At 42.7% G+C, this 23,035-nt stretch overlaps 2 protein-coding genes across 17 annotated transcripts; one reads left to right on the forward strand and one right to left on the reverse strand.

Annotated features, from left to right (window-relative positions):
- Nucleotides 1-2,516: 2,516 nt before the first annotated feature.
- LOC110921164 (putative uncharacterized protein DDB_G0290521) lies at nucleotides 2,517-18,507 on the forward strand. Of its 16 annotated transcripts, none has more exons than XR_004886994.1 (15): nucleotides 2,519-2,844; nucleotides 15,317-15,736; nucleotides 15,824-15,932; nucleotides 16,053-16,108; nucleotides 16,196-16,261; nucleotides 16,342-16,407; nucleotides 16,485-16,550; nucleotides 16,635-16,700; nucleotides 16,780-16,845; nucleotides 16,931-16,996; nucleotides 17,076-17,141; nucleotides 17,221-17,276; nucleotides 17,381-17,475; nucleotides 17,553-17,621; nucleotides 18,147-18,202. XR_004886994.1 is itself a non-coding variant. In XM_035987073.1 (15 exons), exons 1-15 carry the CDS (start codon nucleotides 2,779-2,781, stop codon nucleotides 18,300-18,302), a joined length of 1,386 nt encoding a protein of 461 aa, XP_035842966.1. In that variant the 5' UTR covers nucleotides 2,520-2,778; the 3' UTR covers nucleotides 18,303-18,507. The 16 variants fall into 16 exon arrangements, 14 of the variants coding, with proteins under 14 accessions (XP_035842965.1, XP_022021135.1, XP_035842967.1 ...); XM_035987073.1 differs by having other exon boundaries at nucleotides 2,520-2,844; nucleotides 15,317-15,628; nucleotides 17,376-17,475; nucleotides 18,147-18,507; XR_004886993.1 differs by having other exon boundaries at nucleotides 2,521-2,844; nucleotides 17,559-17,621; nucleotides 18,147-18,214.
- A 109-nt stretch (nucleotides 18,508-18,616) lies between these two features.
- On the reverse strand, nucleotides 18,617-19,939 carry LOC110921166 (cystinosin homolog). Its single transcript, XM_022165445.2, has 6 exons — nucleotides 19,780-19,939; nucleotides 19,538-19,662; nucleotides 19,413-19,455; nucleotides 19,015-19,132; nucleotides 18,881-18,930; nucleotides 18,617-18,748 (listed from the first exon to the last, which is right to left on the reverse strand). The coding sequence occupies exons 1-6, from the start codon at nucleotides 19,867-19,869 to the stop codon at nucleotides 18,617-18,619; spliced, it is 558 nt and encodes a 185-aa protein (XP_022021137.2). The 5' UTR covers nucleotides 19,870-19,939.
- Between the last annotated feature and the right edge of the window lie 3,096 nt (nucleotides 19,940-23,035).

Here is a 23,035-nt window from a genome sequence, read left to right on the forward strand (position 1 = left end):
TCTCACGGCCCTCGCACATAACCCCTTTACAGATATCATCTGTGGTATACTCACCTGTAAGATTGAATATTAGGATCTGGATACGGGAGTATATTCAAGAAATAGGACACACGGATAAGTTTAAGTATATAAGACACTAATTGCGTATCTCGAAACAGTTGAACTTTGTGTGAAAATTTAAGTGGATAAACATACTGACAATCTAGGTGAATTGTTTAAAACTTAAAATGAAATCAAGCTTAACGGTGTTGGTGATATGTCTCAAAACTGATATGATCCTCTTGCACGAACTCGAAAAATATTGTTTGTAAATATTTCATTTCTGCATTTTCGTGTTTTTACAAGTGGTGGCATTTACTTTCTTTCAGAAAATCCAAAAAGATTTTAGGGTGTTTTAGCATAAAATTTTTGAAAAATTCAAAAAGATTTTCGACGACTGGTGTTGAGAAGCTGATTTTTGAAGTTCCAAGTGTTAAACATGAAGAACAGGTTTGGGAGAGAGTATGTGAAGTTGTTAAAGTTTGATTGAGAAGAGCTAGGGAAAGATCCTGAATGAAAAATCATTTCTGTAGTTTCTTGCAAAAGTTTCTATAAGTTTGAAAGATTTAATTTTTATGGAAACTTATGTGTGGGTAGAGATTGTGCAGGTAAATTTGAGTCAGGTGACGATCCTGAACCAGATAAGAGCCTGATCACAATCTTAGAATGAAGAAGTGGATTCTAGACTACGATCCCAGCAGATTGAGAGGGGGAGTCTGAAGACACCGTGTCAACATCCGTGAGAGAGGAGTTTGTTGATGATGAAGATAGAGATTGAGGATTTTTGCAATGACAAATACTTGAGTGGAAGATCGAAGACTGATAAAGACTGTAAGTTGACAATCGAAGACTCGACACTGAAGACTCCGTCAACATCCGAGGGGGAGTTTGTTGGTGCACTACGTCTATCGACTACGTCTTGTATCGAGTCTAGTGGTGTATAGGTTAGAACAGGGCACGGAATCCAAGAAACATGTGATAGGAGAGGGTTTCGCTGATGTGTACCTATAGGGTTTCGCTTATGTGGTAACTGATAAGTTTCGCTCATATGTCAATCATATGGTTTCGCTTATTTGTCAGTAGAGGGTTTCGCTTATTTGAACATGTACATTGGAGCGAAACCTGTTAGCCTATAAATAGGTCATATGAGCGAAACCACATAAGTAGTTGTAGGTGTTGTCTTCCGGTGAGCCACGAAGTGCTGCCGAAGTGTTGTCAGGGCTTGTAAACGCATCTGTGATCAATACAACAACAATTAAAGTGAATACTGCTGAAATCGCACCAAAGCATTAGTTTTCGCCTCTTGTTTTGGATATGAATTCTTCTGATCGACTCAATCAGGGCCGAAAACGATCCTACAATGATTTATTAGAGTTGCACCTTTCTGATGACATAGTCGAAGATAGGACTTCGTGGAGGCGTAGAATTAGGGTTAAAGACTTCTAGAGGATATTCCAGTAGGGTCTTAGGTATATTTAGGGACGTAGATTTTTCTTATCCTTTAAGTGACTTTACAGGTGATTGCCTTCTTGTGTTTATACCCATATGATGTTGTATGCTATTATACATGTTTTACATTATATTGTGTCACTCTCTGATCACTTTCTTGGTATGTTGGTATGTTGTGTGTTGGTATACTCTCTGACCTCTTATTTCTGTATTATTTGACTTGTGTGTTGGTATGTTGTTTGTTTTGGAGCCGAGGCTCTCTCTGGAAGCAGCCTCTCTATCTTTAGGGATGGAGGCATGGTCTGTCTACATTCCACTATCTCCAGACGCTATAAGTAGTTTTGATGTTTGTAAAATTTACCGGGTATGTTGTTGTTTTCTCTTTAGACATTCATAATATCTAATCTATCCCTTCAAGTACACATGTAAGAAAAACACATGTTCTCATTACAAATTCATAATATCTATCCCTTTAAGTACACATGTAAGAAAAACACATGTTCTGTTTACACATTCACAATATCTATCCCTAATTTATACCCGTAGCACTCTCGTATTAAACAAAGAAGAAAAATAATTGTAGTGCAGTGTGACGATCACATGACTCGATATTTAAAACACATTAAACAGAAAAAAAACAAAGTTATACAATTTATTGTGTAGTAATTAATTCACATGTATCGGAGTACTTGTTTGTGTGTATTACTATATACTCAACTTGTGTAACAAAGTTTAACTGATAACAGTAAAAAAAATCGAAAATAAGTGATACAATAATCATATTTAAGTATCTACTTTTTAAGTCTAGTATTGTGTAACAAAGTTTAACTGATAACAGTAAAAAAATCGAAAATAAATGATACAATAATCATATTTAAATATCTACCTTTTAAGTCTAGTATACTAGACATGTATACAATTACTCAATTAGAGTATATAATTTTATTATCACATAACTCATCATTTATATATTCTCATGGGACTAAAAAAATTGATATGCAGAGTAAAACGACAATGATCTCATACATAATTATTTTCTTAAACCAAAGTCAACTAGTTAACACAAATCATTTTAAAAAATTCACACTACATAACAAAATTAACTTGGTTTTTAAAGCAGTGGTCCCAAAGTGCAGCATGAAAAAGAATGAACCACAGGTACTTTTTCTGTAACGCCTACCTTTTCCATTTCCATTTCAAATTCAAATTATTGCAGCAAAACTTATGAACTTGTGACAAAAAACCATATTCTGGTTTGTTTTCTACTGTAAATTTGGTCATCTTTTCAACATGGGAGAACCAGCTTGTCTCATGCGTTCTTTCTCTTACAACCACACTAGAATACCCAGCAATCAGGTTAGTCTTTTATCAATGATTTCATGTTCATTTATCTTGCACACCACCTGTTCGATGAAATGCCGCAATGAGTTCTGAAGGGGTATGGTCCCAAAAAGTCGCGCAAACCTCATAACAGGTTGCACGTGAGACCATACTCCTTAGCATAACAACTTGGTAATAACAACCTCGCGCAGCTCACATCACATTATGACTTACCCCCGCGCGAGGAAGAGCACGTAATAAACTCAGACAGCAACACTTAGCATAACAACTTGGTAATAACAACCTCGCGCAGCTCACATCACATTATGACTTACCCCCGCGCGAGGAAGAGCACGTAATAAACTCAGATAGCAACACTTAGCATAAAAACAATGGTATAAGTGAGCACACTAGCCCCGCGCGGGTTAGTTGCCACCAAACAAAATCCTCTCCATAGGAAGACGCGCTGTTACCTACAGAGGTACACAGGGTACAAGTGGCAGTAAAAAGAGCCAATGAACGTTCAGCAGGCTCTGTTCAATCGTGCGCCACGATCTTCTGACGATAAGTACACAAGGACGCCTACATGGCACCAATCAAGAGACGGGGACAACTGTCCCACGATCTCCATTTGTCTGCTGATGACAGAAGGGACAACAAGGCCGACAACAATGACACGTGGCTCCAATCAAGGTGCGCCAGCACCGACGAGCATCTAGAAGCCACTAAGCAGTCGAGGCCAGCGAGGCAAAGAGCATATTCGTTGTTGTCCGTTTCTAGCCCAAGGCCCATCAGCCCACAACCTCTTACACCTCTCCGGCTATAAATAGAGACCTTCATTCCTCAGGTTATTCATTCTATTCTCTCGGCTCTTACTCTTAACTACTTAATTACTCTCAAAGCAGTCGCTTATTCTCACGCCGGAGCCCGGTTAAGAGGGAAACCCCCACATTCCCCTCTTAACGAGTAACGGTGTTCTGTTTTGCAGGTTGATTAACCAGTCGGAGCTCAAATACCTAAAAGAAGATTAACCACTATGATAGGAACATAAACCCACCTAATTAATACCTTAATTAGATCACTGTTTCTTCATTGGCGCCCACCGATTTTTTCTATAACCACCCTCATCTTCTTTATTTGAGCCTTTGACATCTTTTCATCCTTCGACTATGACTGGTCAAGGAATCTTTCCAGAGTTCGGCTTCGGAGCCAACTCTAACACGGTCTTGGGTGAAGGAGTCCAAAACCTCCAAGCCCAAGTCGAAGAAATAGGTGAAGTTGAGATCACCAACACGGGGGGTCAGCGCGGGAGCGTTACCCGTATCACACAAATGGTTACCCCAGGTAACAACGGCGAAGGACCGTCCAAACCAGCGCCACCTCAAAATGTATCTGCATTACTTGGCTTACCAGAGGGCGAAACCCCAGCCTCGTGGTATGCCAAGAACATCGCCACCATCAATGCAGCATACCAATCGCTCATCGCGCAGCAGGCAGTTTTGACGGCAGAACCGTCCTTGGTCACCCCTCCGAGTCAGGGGGTGCGCCAAATGCCACCACCGGCCAATATACAAGGCAGAACCAACAGGCCTCCCCCTACAAGGCGTTTAAGCATACAAGACACGCGCGATACAAGAGGGGAAACGGATAGTTACTATGAGTATCCGTCGAACCTTCAACGAGGCCCTGTGCACAGCCGGCTCACGCCGCGCAACATGAACAACGAATGGGAAGAAACCGACCCATATGATCCTACATGGGAAGGTGATGAAGAATCATCGGTCTTTAATCGTTTACCAAAGAACCATGAGTACTATAAGCCAAGACAACACATTGGCTATACAGAAGAAGCTGAACGAGATTTCCGCCTGGCATACAGACCAGCGGAAGCTGCGGAACACTCCAAATTTATCCCGAAAATCGCACTCGCACCACTCTCACGAGAGAAGCTACCCCCAACCGTTGGGAAGTTCAATGGGTTGACTGACCCAGACGACCACGTCAGAACATTCACGAGTGTGGGCTGCATGGGAGGTTGGAACATGCCCATGTGGTGCCACCTGTTCATTCAGACTCTTACCGGAGCGGCTCGCGCCTGGTTTGATAGCCTTCCGCCCGGAAAGATTAAGTCATGGACAGACTTCAAGACACAATTCTTAAGCTATTTTAGCCAACAACGTCGCTATCAGCGTGATACGGCGGAAGTAGAAGATATATGGCGAAGGGATGGTGAAGGTCTGGAGGACTTCATCACGCGTTTCAACAAAGAATGTTTAGAGATTGGCGGCGTCAGTGAGCAACTCATGCGCTGCCACTTCAAGAAGGCTATACGCTGTGATAGCCTCATTAGAACCATCACAGGCAAAGATGGGATGCCAAAAGAGTGGGATAAACTGATGGAAGCAGCAAAGATCGTCGCGCAAACCGAGGAGTCCCTTGCTGGTGGAAAGGGTTATTACTCCGAAGATCGATTCTCAAGAGCAAACGAGAGGCCGCGCGACAACAATAACAAGCGCAACAAGTACAAGAGTCATGACTGGAAGTCTGAGAGACCCAGAGGCCGCGACGACAGGCCACGTTACAGAGAAGATGCGCGAGAAACGATTGACCGAATCGGTTACAAGAAAGCGGTCAGAGACGAGAATCGTGACAAACACTGGACTCCGCTCACAAAAACTCCAAAGGAGGTATTGATGACGGAGAATGTCGATTTCAAGGCGCCAAGGCCAATGACAAACAAGAAAGGGCAAGACCCTAACTTGTACTGCGATTTTCACAAAGATTCAGGGCACCTAACCGACGACTGTTACAACTTGCGCCAAGAAATCGAAAGAGCGCTCAAAAGCGGCAAACTAAGCCATTTAGTGAAGAATGTGCGCAAGGACACCCGCCAGCTCCAACGTCACGATGAAGGTAGCCACAAAAAGGTGAGACGGCTAGAGACTCACATGGTCAACGGACCAAGATACACCGCGAGAGAAAAAGGCAAACGGCCCTACGAGCCTTCTTGGCAAGAACAGCAAGTCATATTCCCAGTAGTGCGCGGCGGTCCTCGCGCCACACGACCCGTCGTCATTACTGGTATAATTGGTCACTATGAAACAGAATACATCTTCATCGACCCAGGAAGCACAGCCGACATCATCTACGAACAATGTTTCAACCAACTCGATGAAGAAGACAAAGCGAGACTCGAGCCAGTCGATTATCCTTTGTCCGGCTTTTGCAATGAAATGGTCTTCCCTCTCGGGCAAATCAGTTTCCCCGTCACGCTCTCTGACGGGAAACACTCAAGAACAACAACCGTAAACTTCATGGTAATGCCAGTAAAGTCAAGACACGATGTACTCATTGGAAGGGAAACACAAGGCGAACTAAACATGGTGACTTCAACACCTCATTCTGCCATAGGTTTCCCTACCAAGACAGGCGTAGCAATCATATACGCCAAGAAAGAAGTGATGTCAACTGAAGAGCTGCGCCCAACAAAAGCGGCGAAGGTCTCTACGACCGAGCCAGAAAAATGGGTCTTAAACCGCAAGTACCCAGAACAGACAGTGACAATTGGCCACGCCATTTCGTCAGACATCAGAAAACGTTTAAAGCAACTGCTGTTCCGCAACATGGATATATTTGCCTGGACCCCGTCAGACATGACCGGCGTCCCGCGCAACATAACTGAGCATTGCTTAAACACGTACCCTTCTGTAGAACCAAAAGTACAGCGAAGGCGCAGCCTAGGCGCGGATAAGACAAAAGCGATGAATGAGCAAGTATGTGAGTTGCTCAAGGCTGGAATCCTGAGAGAGGTAAGATACCAAAGCTGGGTCGCGAACCCAGTAATGGTGGAAAAGTCAAATGGCGGATGGCGCATGTGTGTAGATTACACCGATCTCAACAAAGCATGCCCAAAGGATTGCTATTCCTTGCCAGAGATCGATAAAAAGATTGACTCCCTCGCGCCTTACAGATGGAAGTGTTTCTTGGATTGCTATAAAGGATACCATCAAGTGCAGATGAAGCTAGAAGATGAAGACAAGACAGCCTTCAGGACTGATCTTGGGATATTCTGCTACACCAAAATGCCTTTTGGTTTAAAGAATGCAGGCGCGACTTATCAACGCTTGATGGACAAAACATTCGCAGGTGACATCGGAAAGCACATTGAGGTTTATATCGATGATCTAGTGGTGAAAAGTCCCGAGGAGGACCAAATGTTAAAAGACATCGAAAAAACGTTCAACTCATTGCGCAGCGTAAACATGAAGCTAAATCCAGCCAAGTGTTCCTTTGGCATGGAAGAAGGGAAATTTCTGGGCTTCATTGTCACAAACGGCGGTTTCAAGGTGAATCCAGAGAAGGTACAAGCTATAGAACGAATGCCCTCACCAAGAAACATCAAGGAAATGCAACGACTAGCCGGCCGGCTGGCCGCGCTAAATCGTTTTCTCTCCAATCACGCCGCAAAGTCGTATCCCTTCATTAGCACGTTGCGTAATTGCGTAAAGAAGCAAGAGTTCAAATGGACCCCGGAAGCCGAAACAGCTTTTCAACAAATGAAAGCGTGTCTGATCGAACTCCCTACGCTGACGGCACCGTTTGAAAAAGAGCCCCTTGTGCTGTACTTGTCCTCCTCGGATAAGGCAGTAGGGTCAGTATTGTTGGTAGACAGGAATGGCGTGCAAACCCCGATCTATTACGTCAGCAGGGTACTCACAGACCCGGAAACAAGATATTCCACAATGGAAAAGCTGGTTCTTGCACTACTACACGCCTCCCGAAGATTGCGCCGATACTTCACAGGCCATGTGATAACTGTGCTTACCAACTTCCACATTGGCACTATACTTCAGAAGCCTGAGACATCAGGCAGGTTGGCAAAATGGGCCATTGAACTGGGCGGCCATAACATCTTGTATAGGCCGCGCCCAGCCATTAAAGGGCAGGTCCTCGCCGACTTCATCACAGAAGTGCCGGCTGATAAAATCAAGGAATGCGAGATGATAGAGACTCCCAAGGAAAACACAACAGAGGAGACTTGGATGCTTTACACTGACGGGGCATCAAATGAAGATGGCGCGGGAGCAGGTTTACGTCTAGTGAGCCCAGAAAAGCACGAGTTTACTTACGCCATTAAGCTCGACTTCAAAAACACCAACAATGAAGCTGAGTACGAGGCTTTTCTGGCAGGCTTACGCCTCGCCATCAAGATGGGAGCAAAAAACTTGCGCGCACATGTGGATTCACTCCTGATAGCCAGTCAAGTAAATGGCATATACGACGCGAAGGGTGAAGTCATGGCTTTATATCTGGAACAAGCGAAAGAACTGCTCCAACAATTCAAAACCCACGAAGTCATACATATCAATCGCTCAGAAAACAAGCCCGCAGATGCCCTGAGCAAGCTCGCCTCGACTTCCTTTCAACATCTCGCCAAGGATGTAAGGATAGAGGTACTCAAGAACCCATCGGTTTTATTGCGCCAAGTTAACGTAATCGAAACAGGGCAGACATCATGGATGACCCCCATCATCCAATACTTGCAAGAGGGGGTGCTTCCCGAGAACAAAGCGGAAGCAAGAAAGATCCAAAACAAAGCCCTACAGTACGAAATGAACAGCGGTATCTTATACCGAAAATCCTTCCTGGGACCACTACTGCGCTGTGTGGACCCCCAGGACGCGAATTATTTGATAAGGGAAATCCACGAAGGGATTTGCGGCATCCACTCCGGGCCAAGGATGGTTGTCGCGAAGATCATGAGCGCCGGTTACTACTGGCCTGGTATGCATGTTGACGCAATGAAGGAGATCCGCAAGTGTGACTCTTGCCAGAGGCACGCTCCAAAAACGTTGCGGCCTAAAAATGATCTTATCCCCGTGTCCACCGCATGGCCCTTTCAGCAATGGGGAATTGACATGGTGGGACCCTTCCCGGATGCCCCCGGCGCCGTAAAGTTCATCGTAGTAGCTGTCGACTACTTCACGAAGTGGGTAGAAGCCAAAGCCCTTGCATCCACCACGGCTATGATTGTGCGCAAGTTCATATGGGAGCACATCATATGCAGATTCGGCCTCCCGCTCAAGATCGTGACAGACAATGGCACCAACTTTGCTTCAGACGATCTTAAGAACTGGATGAAGGAGATGAACATTGAACACACTTTCACCTCCGTTGCGCACCCACAAGGCAACGGACAAGTGGAAAGTGTGAACAAATGCATCGTCGAAGGGATAAAGGCCAGATTAGGAACAAGGCGGCGCGGATGGGTCGATGAGCTCCCAAGCATTTTATGGGCTCATCGGACCATGCCAAAGACGAGTACCGGCGAGACCCCTTTCAGCCTGGTCTATGGCTCAGAGGCGGTAATCCCGGCGGAGATTGGCCTGCCCTCGCCACGAATGACAACGGTCAACACGGTTGACAATGAAGCGGAAAGGCGTCTAGACTTAGACTTGTTAGAAGAAAGACGCGAAATCGCAAGAATCAGAGAGGCCAAATACAAAACCCAGCTGGAAAGGTACTACAACACAAGGGTTCGCATTTGTACCTTCAATCCAGGGGAGTACGTCTTTCGCGACAACGAAGCATCAAATGCGGAACGCCCAGGGAAATTGGCACCTAAATGGGAAGGCCCATATCTGATTCATGAGGTCCTGGGCAAAGGGGCCTACAAATTGCGCACCCTAGATGGCCACATCTTACCAAGAACTTGGAATGCGCAACAATTGCGCAAATGCTATATGTAATCTTTTCGGCCTTACGTCGTTTTTCAATTAACTACGCCGGCTACGAGCCACTGGCAAATATGTATCAAGGCCTCAGAGCCAACTTCTGACTTAAATGAAAACATACGACATGTTCTTCCTATTACATTTTTTCGTTACAAATGCATGTTAAACTTTTGATTAGCGCGAAAACACTCCAGCATTTCAGGGTGGTTCAAACCACCTCCAAGGTCCTCCGCAAACAGAGCGCGAGACCGGGTGGCCACCTTATACTTAGAAAACGCTTCCATTTATTCGAGCTAATTTAGCATAAGTTTTTATAACAATGCAGTAATTGCAACAGAAAAAACAAAAGGTTTCATTAACAACTTGCGCAACTGCGCAGCATCATACATAAGAGTATCAAAGAAATCACAAAGGCACCAATGCCTATCCACTACCTAGTCAACAAACTATCCTATTCTTCGCGACCATCATCACCATCATCTCCGTCGTCTTCACCATCATCATCATTGCCATCATCACCGTCGTCACCGGCGGGCTCTTCGTCAGACACCTCGACGGTAACTGGTGGATCGAGGATTGCCTTAAGACGCTGGCACCAGTCGTCTTTCTTTAACGATTCGACAACCAACTCCATGATAGGCAAGGAGAGGTTGTCATAGGAATTTTCAGCACTTGCCAGCGCAGCATCGGCACGTTCTGTTACTGAGCAATGGCTTGTGTCAAAATCTTGCCCAAGCATTTGCTCAACATGATCAGCACACTCCAGATAGCCTCCTCGGTGACCCACCGCACGCGCCGCATCTGTCAAAGCCGCCACGGCGCGATCTAGCTCGTTCGCATTCAAGATGGAGTTGGCAACCTTCAACAAAAGATAAGCATTAAAGAAAACTCTATAATCAACTTACGAAAAAAGCACAAGGCACTTACCAACACTACTCCACGAGTGCGCATCCACTCCGCTTCTGAGACAAGTGTATCGACGATACCTTGAGCCTCAGAGTAGTTGGTTTGAGCCACATTCAGCGCGGCAGTGCTCACAGCACGCGCCTCCTCAGCATCAGCAGCTTTGACCTTCTCAGCCTCAAGGTCAATCTCCAAGGACTCGCATCTGTCGATTTGCTCATTCAAGCGACGTTTGAGTTCCGCTATCTCAACGTCCTTGGCATGGAGATCCTTGTCCTTGTTAGACAATTGCACCTTGGCTTCAGTCAGCTCAACCTAAAAATTGACAAACGCCTTGAGAATTGACTTAGAGAAATCTCATAAACAAAAAGGAAGAGCGATAATCAGTAGAACTAACCTCCATCTGCTGCTTGGCAGATTTTTCACCCTGCGCTTCCTCCACCTTTGAGGTCAAGTCCGCAACTTTAGCCTCAAGACCAACGATCTTCTGTCGGAGAGCATAAGTACGCTCGTTGTCTTGGGCGCATATACGCTTGAACTCGGCCTTCTCCTTGGCCAGTTGCTCCTCAACATTGTGGAGTTTTTTCTGCAGCCCCTCGCGGCCCCACTCCTCCGCCTTCTTGTCGGCCTCAAACTTGGCTCTTTCTTCGTCGAACGCAGCTTTCGACTTCTCAAACTCCGCAATTCGCTTCAGCATACGCTCGCGATAGGCCTCCCAGTCGGCACGCTCCCGAACCATCGTTCGCCATTCGCGAACGATCTGATGGTTGGCAGCACGGGCATTGGCCTCCCCAAGAATATAAGTACGATATAACATCTCATGGGGTTTTGCCCTTTGCCGATTGACCTCACCAGGGGGGAAGGAATTCAAAAACCATTCACGCGAAGCGCCAAACTCAATAAATGTATCCTTCTGTTTTAAGCTCCAGGGGGCTTGATGGAGGACATCACCGCGCTCTTCTTCAGTATATGTCTTGTAGTAGATATCGCCAACGGTATCTTTCGCCCCTATCACATTAGGGTTATAACCCCCGGCTCCACCGGAGCTCGCGCCGCTAGAAGAGTAGCGGCCGGACCCTTTCGAAGTGTTAACAGGGCCGGTGCTGGCTGGCCTGGTGACCTCAGGACCTTGAGACTTCAAAGGCTGATCCATAGCCTTTTTCGCCGCTAACTCCTTCTCCAAGGCCTGCTTCCTAGCCTCCTCAGCCAGCCTCTCCTGCTCCGCTCTGCGCTTCCTTTCCTCTTCTTCCTTCTTTTTTCTTTCCTCCTCCTTCCTCTTCTCCTCTGCCTTCTTCTTCTTCTCCTCAGCAATCTTCTTCTCTTCTTCTTTCTTACGCGCCTCCTCCACCTTTCGCTGCGCTTCAGCCGCCTTCGCGGCGTCCTGAGCTGCAGCGTCAGTGGACTTGACGGTTATCTTGGGCCTTTTTACCCCCGCCTCAACGAATGTAACCGCCTTTTCAGGGGTCTTCTTCTTGATCTCTGCAAAATAAGGAAAGTGTAAGCAAAGAAGTTTTTTAGAAAAGAAAAGAGAAGCAAAGAACATACCAGGAGAAAACTGATACAACGAGCGCAGCCTGCTCGTCTTCCCTATCGTAGGGATCACAACAGATTGAGGCGCGGAAGCCACACCAGTGGTAGCCTCGCTCCTACCCCTTTTCCGCCCAATAAGTCGAGCAGCAGCATCTTCCTCTTCCACCTCTTCATCCTCTGGGAAAGACGGAGTCGCGCCAGCTTCAGGGTTGCGAGAACCCGCGCTCCCGGAACTCTTCGACCCACCAGCACCAGCTTTTCCCTTAGCTACATGTGATAAACCTTCATATGAGTCACTGATGATCACATAATCATCCAAGTCACGTTGACGAAGGCGAAGAGTACCTTTGCCAGCAGCAGCTGTTGCGCGACTAGGGCCAGTGCCCTTGCTGGTCACCTCCGGCTCCGCTTTCTTCTTCTTCTTCACCGGTTTTTTCTTTTTCTCCTCTGGGTCAATCCCCAGGTCGCGCAACACACCTGCAAATATTTTAGACCAAGAGCTTAGCTCGCCGCTGGAAGATCCTACGGACTCCTCGCTGGAAAGATAGAAAGTTTCTTTCCCAGCGAGAGTCACAGAGCGCAATGGACGAGGTTTTGGATATTGCGCACCTTCAGTAGCAGTTGGCGGCGAAGCGAAGGCATCAGCAGCTGGAAACATGAAGTTTCCTTTAATCTGGTCATACCAGCTTTCTTTATCATCGCGCACTGGGCGAACGCCCATGGAGCCTCCAAAAGTAGAGAAGGCAGCTTGGTAAAGTTGCGCTTCTATAAACGGAGATACATAAGTAATAATCAAAGAAATCACTTAGACAAAGAACAGAAAAACGACTAACCTTGATCGCCAAGCTTTAAAACGGGAACTTCCCTACTGCTAGGTGACCACTGGTCACTCATCTTTGCTGCAACTAGAACATTTTCCCCAAACACCCGGTTAGGGGTTGAGGTCAGCCGCTGGTACCACAAAGCCGTTTTTGGGATCGGCAGATCTTCCTTGGGTATGGCCTCAGTCCATTCCCTAAAGGTCATAGCGATCGGCACGACTTCTTCCCTGATGAAGAAGAACTTGGGTTTCCAGTCATGGAAACTCTTTGGTGGATTTAACAAGATCTTCTTCGCCGCACCTCGGCTTGCAAACGAAAAGAACCCCATCGTCCTTTGCAGTTGGTAGAATGAACGAAATTTGTCAACAGATGGCTCGATGCCATGTGACTGGCATAAGAACTCGAAGTGCCTCACCCTCACCATCCCAGGTGGACTCATCTGAGATATGTGGAACTGGTAGTAAGAAAGGATACTACCCAGAAAATTGGTCGCCGGCAACCGGAAATTACCCTGAAGAAAGAAATCTTCATAAAGGGTAATATAGCCGGGCGGTGCGTCAGCCGCGGTCTGGCCCTGAGCCGGGTACCGAGCATCCCACTCCGGTGGGAATCTAAAACTTCGAACAATCTGTTCGAAAAGACCTAAATCCCACTTGAGGACAGGAACTGGTCCCTCCTCACTAACAGGAGCCTCTTGATGCTCTTCACTCATGTTTTTAAGATGATCTGGAAAAAAAGGCTCGAAGAAGGTTTGAAGATTTGAAGAAATCTTGAAGAAAATGAAGAACACTTTGAAGATTCAAAGAGTTTTGAGAGGAAATTGGAGAAGAAACGAAGAGAAAGTGAATCTCTCACCTTTCTCTTCGGATATTTATACCCATCGCATTTAATGCGATGGGTAACCGTGCCGAACTAGCCGCAAGGGCAACCAACGAGAGGTTGCCACGTCGAGCGGAAAAGCAGGGACGACGGTTACCACGCGCGCGTGGCACCCACTCTCCTGACATGAAGTGCAACCGCCGCAGGCGGTATGATGACACCCGTGCCAGGGGTCAACTCAAACGTCACCCTCAACGACTTATCTCACCAACCTGTCAGAAGTTCAAATTTCGAAGTTTCCCGCCACAAAACGTGCAAGTAACTTCATGTAGAAGTCACATGAGTCGCGCCAGATATACGTCAACCACTTTAACCTCTCGCGCTTAACAGGCCAAACAAGAAATCACTCGACACCTGCCTAGTACCTGCGCATCGAAAACAACAGTTTTCTACATGCGCCTTACAAGTCAAGACCAAAAGGACAACTTCCCCTTCTCTTATTTTCATTAAGTCCAGAGCTCCAACCACTTACGTTGCGCATGGTGCAGCACTGGACTGGGGGGACTTGAAGGGGTATGGTCCCAAAAAGTCGCGCAAACCTCATAACAGGTTGCACGTGAGACCATACTCCTTAGCATAACAACTTGGTAATAACAACCTCGCGCAGCTCACATCACATTATGACTTACCCCCGCGCGAGGAAGAGCACGTAATAAACTCAGACAGCAACACTTAGCATAACAACTTGGTAATAACAACCTCGCGCAGCTCACATCACATTATGACTTACCCCCGCGCGAGGAAGAGCACGTAATAAACTCAGATAGCAACACTTAGCATAAAAACAATGGTATAAGTGAGCACACTAGCCCCGCGCGGGTTAGTTGCCACCAAACAAAATCCTCTCCATAGGAAGACGCGCTGTTACCTACAGAGGTACACAGGGTACAAGTGGCAGTAAAAAGAGCCAATGAACGTTCAGCAGGCTCTGTTCAATCGTGCGCCACGATCTTCTGACGATAAGTACACAAGGACGCCTACATGGCACCAATCAAGAGACGGGGACAACTGTCCCACGATCTCCATTTGTCTGCTGATGACAGAAGGGACAACAAGGCCGACAACAATGACACGTGGCTCCAATCAAGGTGCGCCAGCACCGACGAGCATCTAGAAGCCACTAAGCAGTCGAGGCCAGCGAGGCAAAGAGCATATTCGTTGTTGTCCGTTTCTAGCCCAAGGCCCATCAGCCCACAACCTCTTACACCTCTCCGGCTATAAATAGAGACCTTCATTCCTCAGGTTATTCATTCTATTCTCTCGGCTCTTACTCTTAACTACTTAATTACTCTCAAAGCAGTCGCTTATTCTCACGCCGGAGCCCGGTTAAGAGGGAAACCCCCACATTCCCCTCTTAACGAGTAACGGTGTTCTGTTTTGCAGGTTGATTAACCAGTCGGAGCTCAAATACCTAAAAGAAGATTAACCACTATGATAGGAACATAAACCCACCTAATTAATACCTTAATTAGATCACTGTTTCTTCAAGTTCAAGTTTTGTTCTAAAGTCAAAACCGTATCTTTTTTCGATTTCTCTTCATACCCATGTGATATTCTTGATCACAAGAGGTTTTAATTGTTTTAAAGATTTTAATTGTAAAAAAAGGCTCAACCTTTTTTTTTATATTTATGTATCTTCAGATTAAGATGATGCAGGGGAATTATGCACATGGTCTTGGTCCTCTTGGAGGGTGTTACAGTACGGTTGAGTTCATGTCGGATTCATCAGGCTGTGAAAAATGGTCAAATGTTTCTAAAAAATGTTATGTTGAAGAAGCCAAGAGTTACACCCAGCCTGGATCTGTTGCTGAGAAGAAAGCTTTCTTTGATGCTTATTACAAGAAAATTGCCGCCCAAAAAGCCGCTGCAGCCGCCTTACTAGAGCAAGAAAAGGCGGCTGCCGCTGCTGCTGCTGCTGCTGCCGCAGCCGAAGCCCAGCGAGTTACCAGTAAGGTTGTAGATTTGGTAATTGACAATAACATAGGTGAAGATACTAAGAATACAGACTCGCTTAATTTTATAAATCTTGAGGTGTATAAAAAGGAGAGACCATTGTTAAAGGTGCTACATTTTTGTTACAACAGTCGTTTTCGTTCCTTTTGTTATGTGAAAAAAATTGGTAAAATTTGAGTGTTTATAATATTACAGTCAAAACCGGATGCCGATAAGGAGGTTAGGCGACCGATTATCACGAAGAAACCTGCAAGTTCTTCATGGGTGGCTTCCACCCATCACAAAAAAGACAAATTCAGCACTCCAAGAACCACACATGTTATTACAGATGATTACACTGATGGTCTAAGGATACATGGGGATAAAATGAATTCTAGTTTTGTAAAAGAATATTGCAGAAAAAACCAAAGCACAAAGCCTACTTCAAGTGTTAATTCCACCCCTAAACGAGCTGTAACGCCTATGAGAACCCCTGCAAAGGTGCTTTTTATAATCGTATACGTTTAATTGTCATTTGCTAATTCAGGCATAGTAAGATACTAAGATTTTCTTTGGTTTTTGTTACAGGCATTTGTAAACGGGGTTAATACCACCCCAAAGCGCGCTGTAACACCTATGAAAACCCCTGCGAAGGTGGCTTTTTTTTATTAAATACGTTATAATGTCATTTGCTAATTCAGGTGAAGTAATTTTATCTTTGGTTTTTGTTACAGGCATTTGTAAATGGGGTTAATTCCACCCCTAAACGCGCTGTAACGCCTACGAAAACTCCTGCGAAGGTGGCTTTTTATCGTATACGTTATAACGTCATTTGCTAATTCATGCAAAGTAATTTTATCTTTGGTTTTTGCTACAGGCATTTGTAAATGGAACTAATTCCACTCCTAAACGCACTGTAACGCCTTTGAAAACCCCTGCCAAGGTAGCGGTATTTTTTTTATCGAATACGTTATAATGTCATTTGGTAATTCAAGTAAAGTAAGATTATCTTTGGTTTTTGTTACAGGATTTTGTAAATGGGGTTAATTCCACCCCTAAACGCGCTGTAACGCCTATGAGAACCCCTGCGAAGGTGGCTTTTTTTATCGTATACGTTATACTGTCATTTGCTAATTCAGGCAAATTTATTCTATCTTTGGTTTTTCTTACAGGCATTTGTAAATGAGGTTAATTCTACCCTTAAACGCGCTATAACGCCTATGAAAATCCCTGTGAAGGTGGCTTTTTTTTTTTTTTATCAAATACGTTATAATGTCATTTGCTAATTCAGGCAAAGTAATATTATTTTTGTTTTTGTTACAGGCATATGTAAATGGAGTTAATTCCACCCCTAAACGCGCTGTAACGCCTATGAAAACTCCTGCGAAGGTGTCTTTTTTTATCGTATACGTTATAATGTCATTTGCTAATTCAGGCAAAGTAAGGTTATCTTTGGTTTTTGTTACAGGCATTTGTAAACGGGGTTAATTCCACCCCTAAACGCGCTGTAACGCCTATGAAAACCCCTGCGAAGGTGATTTTTTTTATCGAATACGTTATAATGTAATTTACTAATTCAGGCAAAGTTAGATTACCTTTGGTTCTTCTTACAGGCATTTGTAAACGGGGTAAATAAGCAACCTTCAGCAACCCTTTCAGTAGATAGAAGGTAAATACGTGTGTGTGTGTGTGTGTGTATATTTATGTATGTAACGAAAAACTAATGTATCATCTATATGACTTAAAATGTTTAATTTTTATTGAATAGTTCAGAGTCATTCATTTCTTATACAAGCAAATTGAAATCTCCAACTATATCATCTCCCTTCGTGTTGAGGACAGACGATAGAGCTGCAAGAAGAAAACAGGCAGGAAATAAATTCATTTCGTATCGAATAGTTTCTATTTAATTAATTATATTATCTAATTTTATATCTCAATTCAATTTCAGATGCTCGAAGAGAAATTTAATGAGAAGCAAGCAAAAGTAGTGCCACAGAAAGCACAGTTTAAGGTTATATCCTCCACAAATCTATAAACAGATGTTAAAAATTTATGAGTAAAATGTCATTTTGGTCCCTGAGGTTTTGGCCAGTTTTGCGACTTTTGTCCAAAGGTTTGTTTTTCCGCATCTGGATCCCAAAGGTTTAAAATCTTGCCATTTTCATCCGGCTCGTTAACTCCATCCATATTTCTCCGTTAAATCAGGGGTATTTCCGTCTTTTTTGTTAACTTAAAGGGCTATTCGGTCTTTTTCAGGGGTATTCGGTCTTTTTACATAAAGTGAAAAAGACCGAATTGCACTTTAAGTTAGCAAAAAAGATGAAAATACCTCTGACTTAATGGAGAAAAATGGATGGAGTTAACGAGCCGGATGAACTGGCAAGATTTTAAACCATTTGGATCCAGATGCGGAAAAACAAACCTTTGGACAAAAGTCGCAAAACTGGCCAAACCTCATGGGCGAAAATGACATTTTACTCATAAATTTATTATATGATTATGGTTCCTAAAATTGTAAAAAAATGTGGTGTTGCAGGAGAAAGCAGGATCAGAATTTAGAACAACGCGCGAAAGCTCTTATTTTAAAGCTCTACCATTGCCCGACTTTTATAACGGACGAGGAACACCCGAAAAGATTCTTGAAGCAATCCAAATTCGTTCACATTACGAGAAACACCCAAGAAGGTTCTAGAAGACTTTTGGAGAAATAACAATCATAACCGTATCTTTAGTAGCAGGTATCATGTGTCATGAAAACATGTCACCAAATATCAGCATTGGCCTATAATTGTCCCAAGGGAGAATGCACCATATTTACATGTTCATTGTAGTTAACAAATGTTAATGTAACACACACTTATGATGAAGAAACACTTAACAAGTTCCGAACTGTCATATATGTATGTGTATATCGAGAGATATATGTGTGTATCACATATCTATGTATGTATGCATTCAAATACTAAATGATATACAAATCGTAGGAGATTCACTAGCAAAACGATGTTAAACATGTTGTGACGATGTAACAAGTGACACATGGTTTACTGGTTCAGGACTTGGAGATCTCTCGGGTTTCTTCTTAGGATATAGCAAATAATGTTGCACGATAAACAACACGTCGAAGAAGATAGAGACCTGCATATATCGAATTTCTTAACATACTTTAGAATATAATTTTATTTATCATTTTCCGAGTTCCGTTTTCAGCAGTAGCTAAATGAGTTAATGATAATATGATATGCTTGAGTTGAGGTACATGACACATACCAAAGAAAGCAATGTCTTGCCTATATTTCCAAAGAAATTCACCGACGAATCTGCGAACATGAGCAAACAGCATCTTAGTTCATAATTCATGCTAACACCTCGATAAATAAAACTTGTGGAAAAATATAACATACGTTGGTCGAAAGATTGGACCGCCATTTGACCATAATTTGTCAATCCACCAAGCAGATCAAGCAATATGTTACCAATGCTGAACCCAGTTGTGCTCTTCCTTTTAAAGTTCATAATTGCCTGAACCCATAAAGTTTAGTTGGATATATCTACGGGCTTAAATAGAAGCATAAATCTTTTTATCTTATCTCAAACGGGTCAAATGAAAAATTACTGGTAATATGTACAACTTCCTAAATCTTTTTATTCAAATAATTAATTATTATTGTAATGATCTTGTTTTCATAATGGCATTTAACACAATAATCAAGTATTAAAAATTTCATGAAATAGGAAAAAAAAAAAAAAAGTGTTTCTTGCCACCACATATGTGAAAAAAAAAAAAAAAAAAAACCCTTACTTGAGGTATGTACTTGATGGCAGTCATGGAAACCTGTAACATGCTGCCATTAACATTATAAATTGGAGTGTTAGGCTTCATCTTGAACAAATCAAGGATAGTAGTATACATAATATGAATCTTACTTAAAGCAGGAGACGAGCCACAACCAAGAATGCGTTTGTATGGCTATAACAACACAAATGGCAACAATCATCCATGCTCCTGTAACTATGGCGATAGTAATCTTCGAGACCGTTTGAGATCCACGCTGCATATTTAAATATAGTACCCCGTCAACGTGGTCTCTTTTTTTAAAATTTACACAACTCAAAAGATGATTTAAAATACATTTGATATCCCATTTATTTGATTATACGATACTTACATCATAAATGGCGATCTGGAACAAGGTAAAGGCGGTTAGCAAAACCGCGTGGCTGGAGAAAGCAACATCATTTGCAGCTACTGGTATCATCTGTATACAAGGAAAAGAGATGAACGCGGATCAATGACTAAACACAGAAACTATTTGAATGCCTAGTACCCAAATCAGATCGGTTTGGCCCTAACTAATCGGAAAATCTCTTAATAACAAAACTACCACAATGAATAGCATTTAAACTAAACCAATAAAAAATTACGCATGACATCTTTAGGCATAATAGGCGAAATTTACGCCTTGAGGTGGACGAACCAGATCATTACACATGTCCTCATTGAGCGAAAACTAGGCCTGATGGTGCCCTAGAGTGTAATTTTCACCCAATGAGTCACCATTAGGCCCAATGATGACAAGTGTTGTGATCTGGTCCACCCCCTCGTATGTTGTGCCCAAAGATGTCACGTGTAATTGTTTTCTTGGTTAAAAAACAATGTTTATGATTCCAAATAACTTAAGCAATGTTTATGGTCGCAAATAACTTAACCAATGTTCATTTGGTAATTTTGACGACAAGTTGTCCATTTTTCGTGATTTTCCCAGATCATAACTACCAAAAATTCTCGAATTAATAATTTCTTAAAAGAAAAAAAATAAAAGAGGCAAAATCATTCTAGCATGAAGATAAACTAGATACAATGATCCAAACAAAACCCGAAGACAAATCGAACCTGTTTCGAGCCATATTTCTTATAATACTGACGTTGAACCGCAGAGCTAAAGTAGACCGACACGTTGTATATGAGATACGACGAATGCTTAGTCAAGTTCAACACAACAAAATCAAAATTCAGCCCCACAACACTGCAAATTCAATCCCCAATGCTTCAAATTCAGTCTCAACACCTCAAAATCAAATTCAAAAAATAAAATTAAAGTATAATCATTACCTTTTCCTCCTATAGTTCAAAAGAACCTGCGGATAGAAGCTGATCGACCACGCAACAAAAGCAATCCACCCGAAAACATTCGATAACACCTCCAGCCCGGTTGAATTCCATGAACTCATCTCTCACACAATTTAAACTGTAAATCTATAATCAAATTGATAGTGTTGTAGCATACAATATCATGCATGATGTCTGCAGCATTTATGTGGTTTTGGATAGTGGAACTACTGTGGAAGTTCAAGTGGTAAGTAATGTCGTTTAGCGCCAAATTTTATGAACCAAAGGTTAATTTTCTGTTGGGATGTAAGTTGCTTTGCGTAAATGTATATCTTTTCGAATATATATGATTTTATAGTATAAGGTATGGTGTGTGTATTTGTTTTTTGTTCATTTGAAGATATATGAGTATGTATTGTGTCCCGTTTACTAAGGTTGTAATGATTGATTTCGTAACGAAAGAATTACTAGTATTTAGTGACGTGTTTCGGAAATTAGTGGGATGTGTTATATACGTTTGAGCTAATGAAGGGTCGTAATATCAATTTATTTAAAAACTAGGGTTAAGACCCGCCCGCGTTGCGGTGCGGGTACATCCTAAACATTGAATGGGTTAGTCCAAACGTTATAGTATGCATTAACCATATGAGAACACATATTTCGACGTATCCAGTTGAACTCAGTGTAACCTGTATAAGCATTGTGATTGGATCAAACGTAAAGTAAATGGAATTCATATCGAACAATCATAACGTATTATATGTGACCCAACTTATACAAAGAAAACGTAACGGGTATGAAGGAAAATATGCACATGTAATCGAAAGGGATTAATTAGAGCTTTCGAAAAAAAGGGGAGAAAAAGAAACCATAATTTGACTCCACTCGGTTCGAAACAAAATGTACATAAAATAAACACGAAAACATATTATGTTTGACCTGAATCATTTTCCAAAAAAGTTTACGTCGAAACGTAGAACAACTTGAATTTATACGAAAATGTACATAGAAATATGCACGTAAAAATGGTTTCTTTAAACGAAAAACGTATTATATTTGAAAAAATCATATTTACACATACCCGTACATAAAATATGCACGTAAAAAAATAGTTTTTAAGTAAATGAAGTATAGTGGTAAACCGAAACAAAAAATTAGTAAAATATTTAATAGGTTAAAAACGTTCGTAAAACCGTGCCAAGTAGCACCAATGCCACAATCACATCGACTCTCAACATCGTAAAAATAAAATAGATAAAATGGTAAAAATTACACTGAACGAAAAGCTGACTAAAATCGTTAACCACACACACCCGTTACAGTGTCTTAATACGAAGAAATTAACCAGAAAAATAAAACGTAGAAAATAATAACTTAGTCGATCTACGACCCGCCCGTTGCGGCGAACTTTTCAAATGGGAAAAATGGATGCATTGCGACGGGTCTGTCAAATATGAAAAAATAGAGCAAAAACGTTGAACCTCACATGCACGCTACGACATGTTAACTCGCAAAATTTAGAACGAAACGTAAAACGAAAAATTTGGGAAAGATAAAAAGTATGGGGTACGAAAGTTGTAAATAATAAAGTGTTAGTGTTAAATCACAAAAGATGGAAAACTTTGGGTTTAAAGTAAAAAAATGAAAAGGGGTTAAAATGTAAATTATGAAATGTTTGGGTTAAAAGTGAAAAAATAAGTTTTTTTTAAACATTCCCTAAACACAAAGTACAAGTTATAATGCACATATAACTTCCTTATTAATATATGGAATAATTTGAATGATATGAGTAATCGTAATTTTAATTTCTTTAGGTAACGCGCTTAATAGTTGAAGTTTGTTAATATTGATTTGGAAATAAACTTGATATCAAGTGTGTAAGGTGATCATTTTACAATTCAAGGGTCTATAATTGTTTTTATATAAACTGAAAAAATACAAAACTTTACAAGTTAAAAAAACCTCTTCTCTTAGATCATAGGGTATGGTGGGGCGAGGGTTTGGGGCATGGGTTGACACGTGGAGTTCGAGCCCCCCCGCTGGTGAGTGACATGTCCGTGGGGTATGGCGGGGCGTGGCTAGCCCGGCGTGGCCAACGGTTATATTTTAAAATTTAAATATGGCTCGCTATGCCCTAGCCAACAAGCCAATAAGAGCCGGCCACATAGGATCGCTAGCATGCCCCACGCCCGGTCTTAAACTCCCGCCCAAGGAGCCACGCCCAAACCCAAACCCACCCGAGGTGATGACTTGGGCGTTTCGCTCCAACCCACGCCCCAACCCCGCCCCATACCCCATAGTCTTAAACTACATTC

This window comes from Helianthus annuus, chromosome 17, assembly GCF_002127325.2.
Source record: "Helianthus annuus cultivar XRQ/B chromosome 17, HanXRQr2.0-SUNRISE, whole genome shotgun sequence".
NCBI lineage: Eukaryota > Viridiplantae > Streptophyta > Magnoliopsida > Asterales > Asteraceae > Helianthus > Helianthus annuus.

Coding starts and splice junctions, on each gene's coding strand:
- LOC110921166 (XM_022165445.2), bottom strand. CDS start 19,869: ATGATACCAGTAGCTGCAAATGATGTTGCTTTCTCCAGCCACGCGGTT. Junction 19,456..19,537: donor TGGCTCGTCTCCTGCTTTAA/GTAAGATTCATA, acceptor TGTTAATGGCAG/CATGTTACAGGTTTCCATGA. Junction 19,133..19,412: donor CCATCAAGTACATACCTCAA/GTAAGGGTTTTT, acceptor TTATGGGTTCAG/GCAATTATGAACTTTAAAAG.
- LOC110921164 (XM_035987068.1), top strand. CDS start 2,779: ATGGGAGAACCAGCTTGTCTCATGCGTTCTTTCTCTTACAACCACACT. Junction 16,109..16,195: donor CTATGAGAACCCCTGCAAAG/GTGCTTTTTATA, acceptor TTTTTGTTACAG/GCATTTGTAAACGGGGTTAA. Junction 17,622..18,146: donor CACAGAAAGCACAGTTTAAG/GTTATATCCTCC, acceptor GTGGTGTTGCAG/GAGAAAGCAGGATCAGAATT.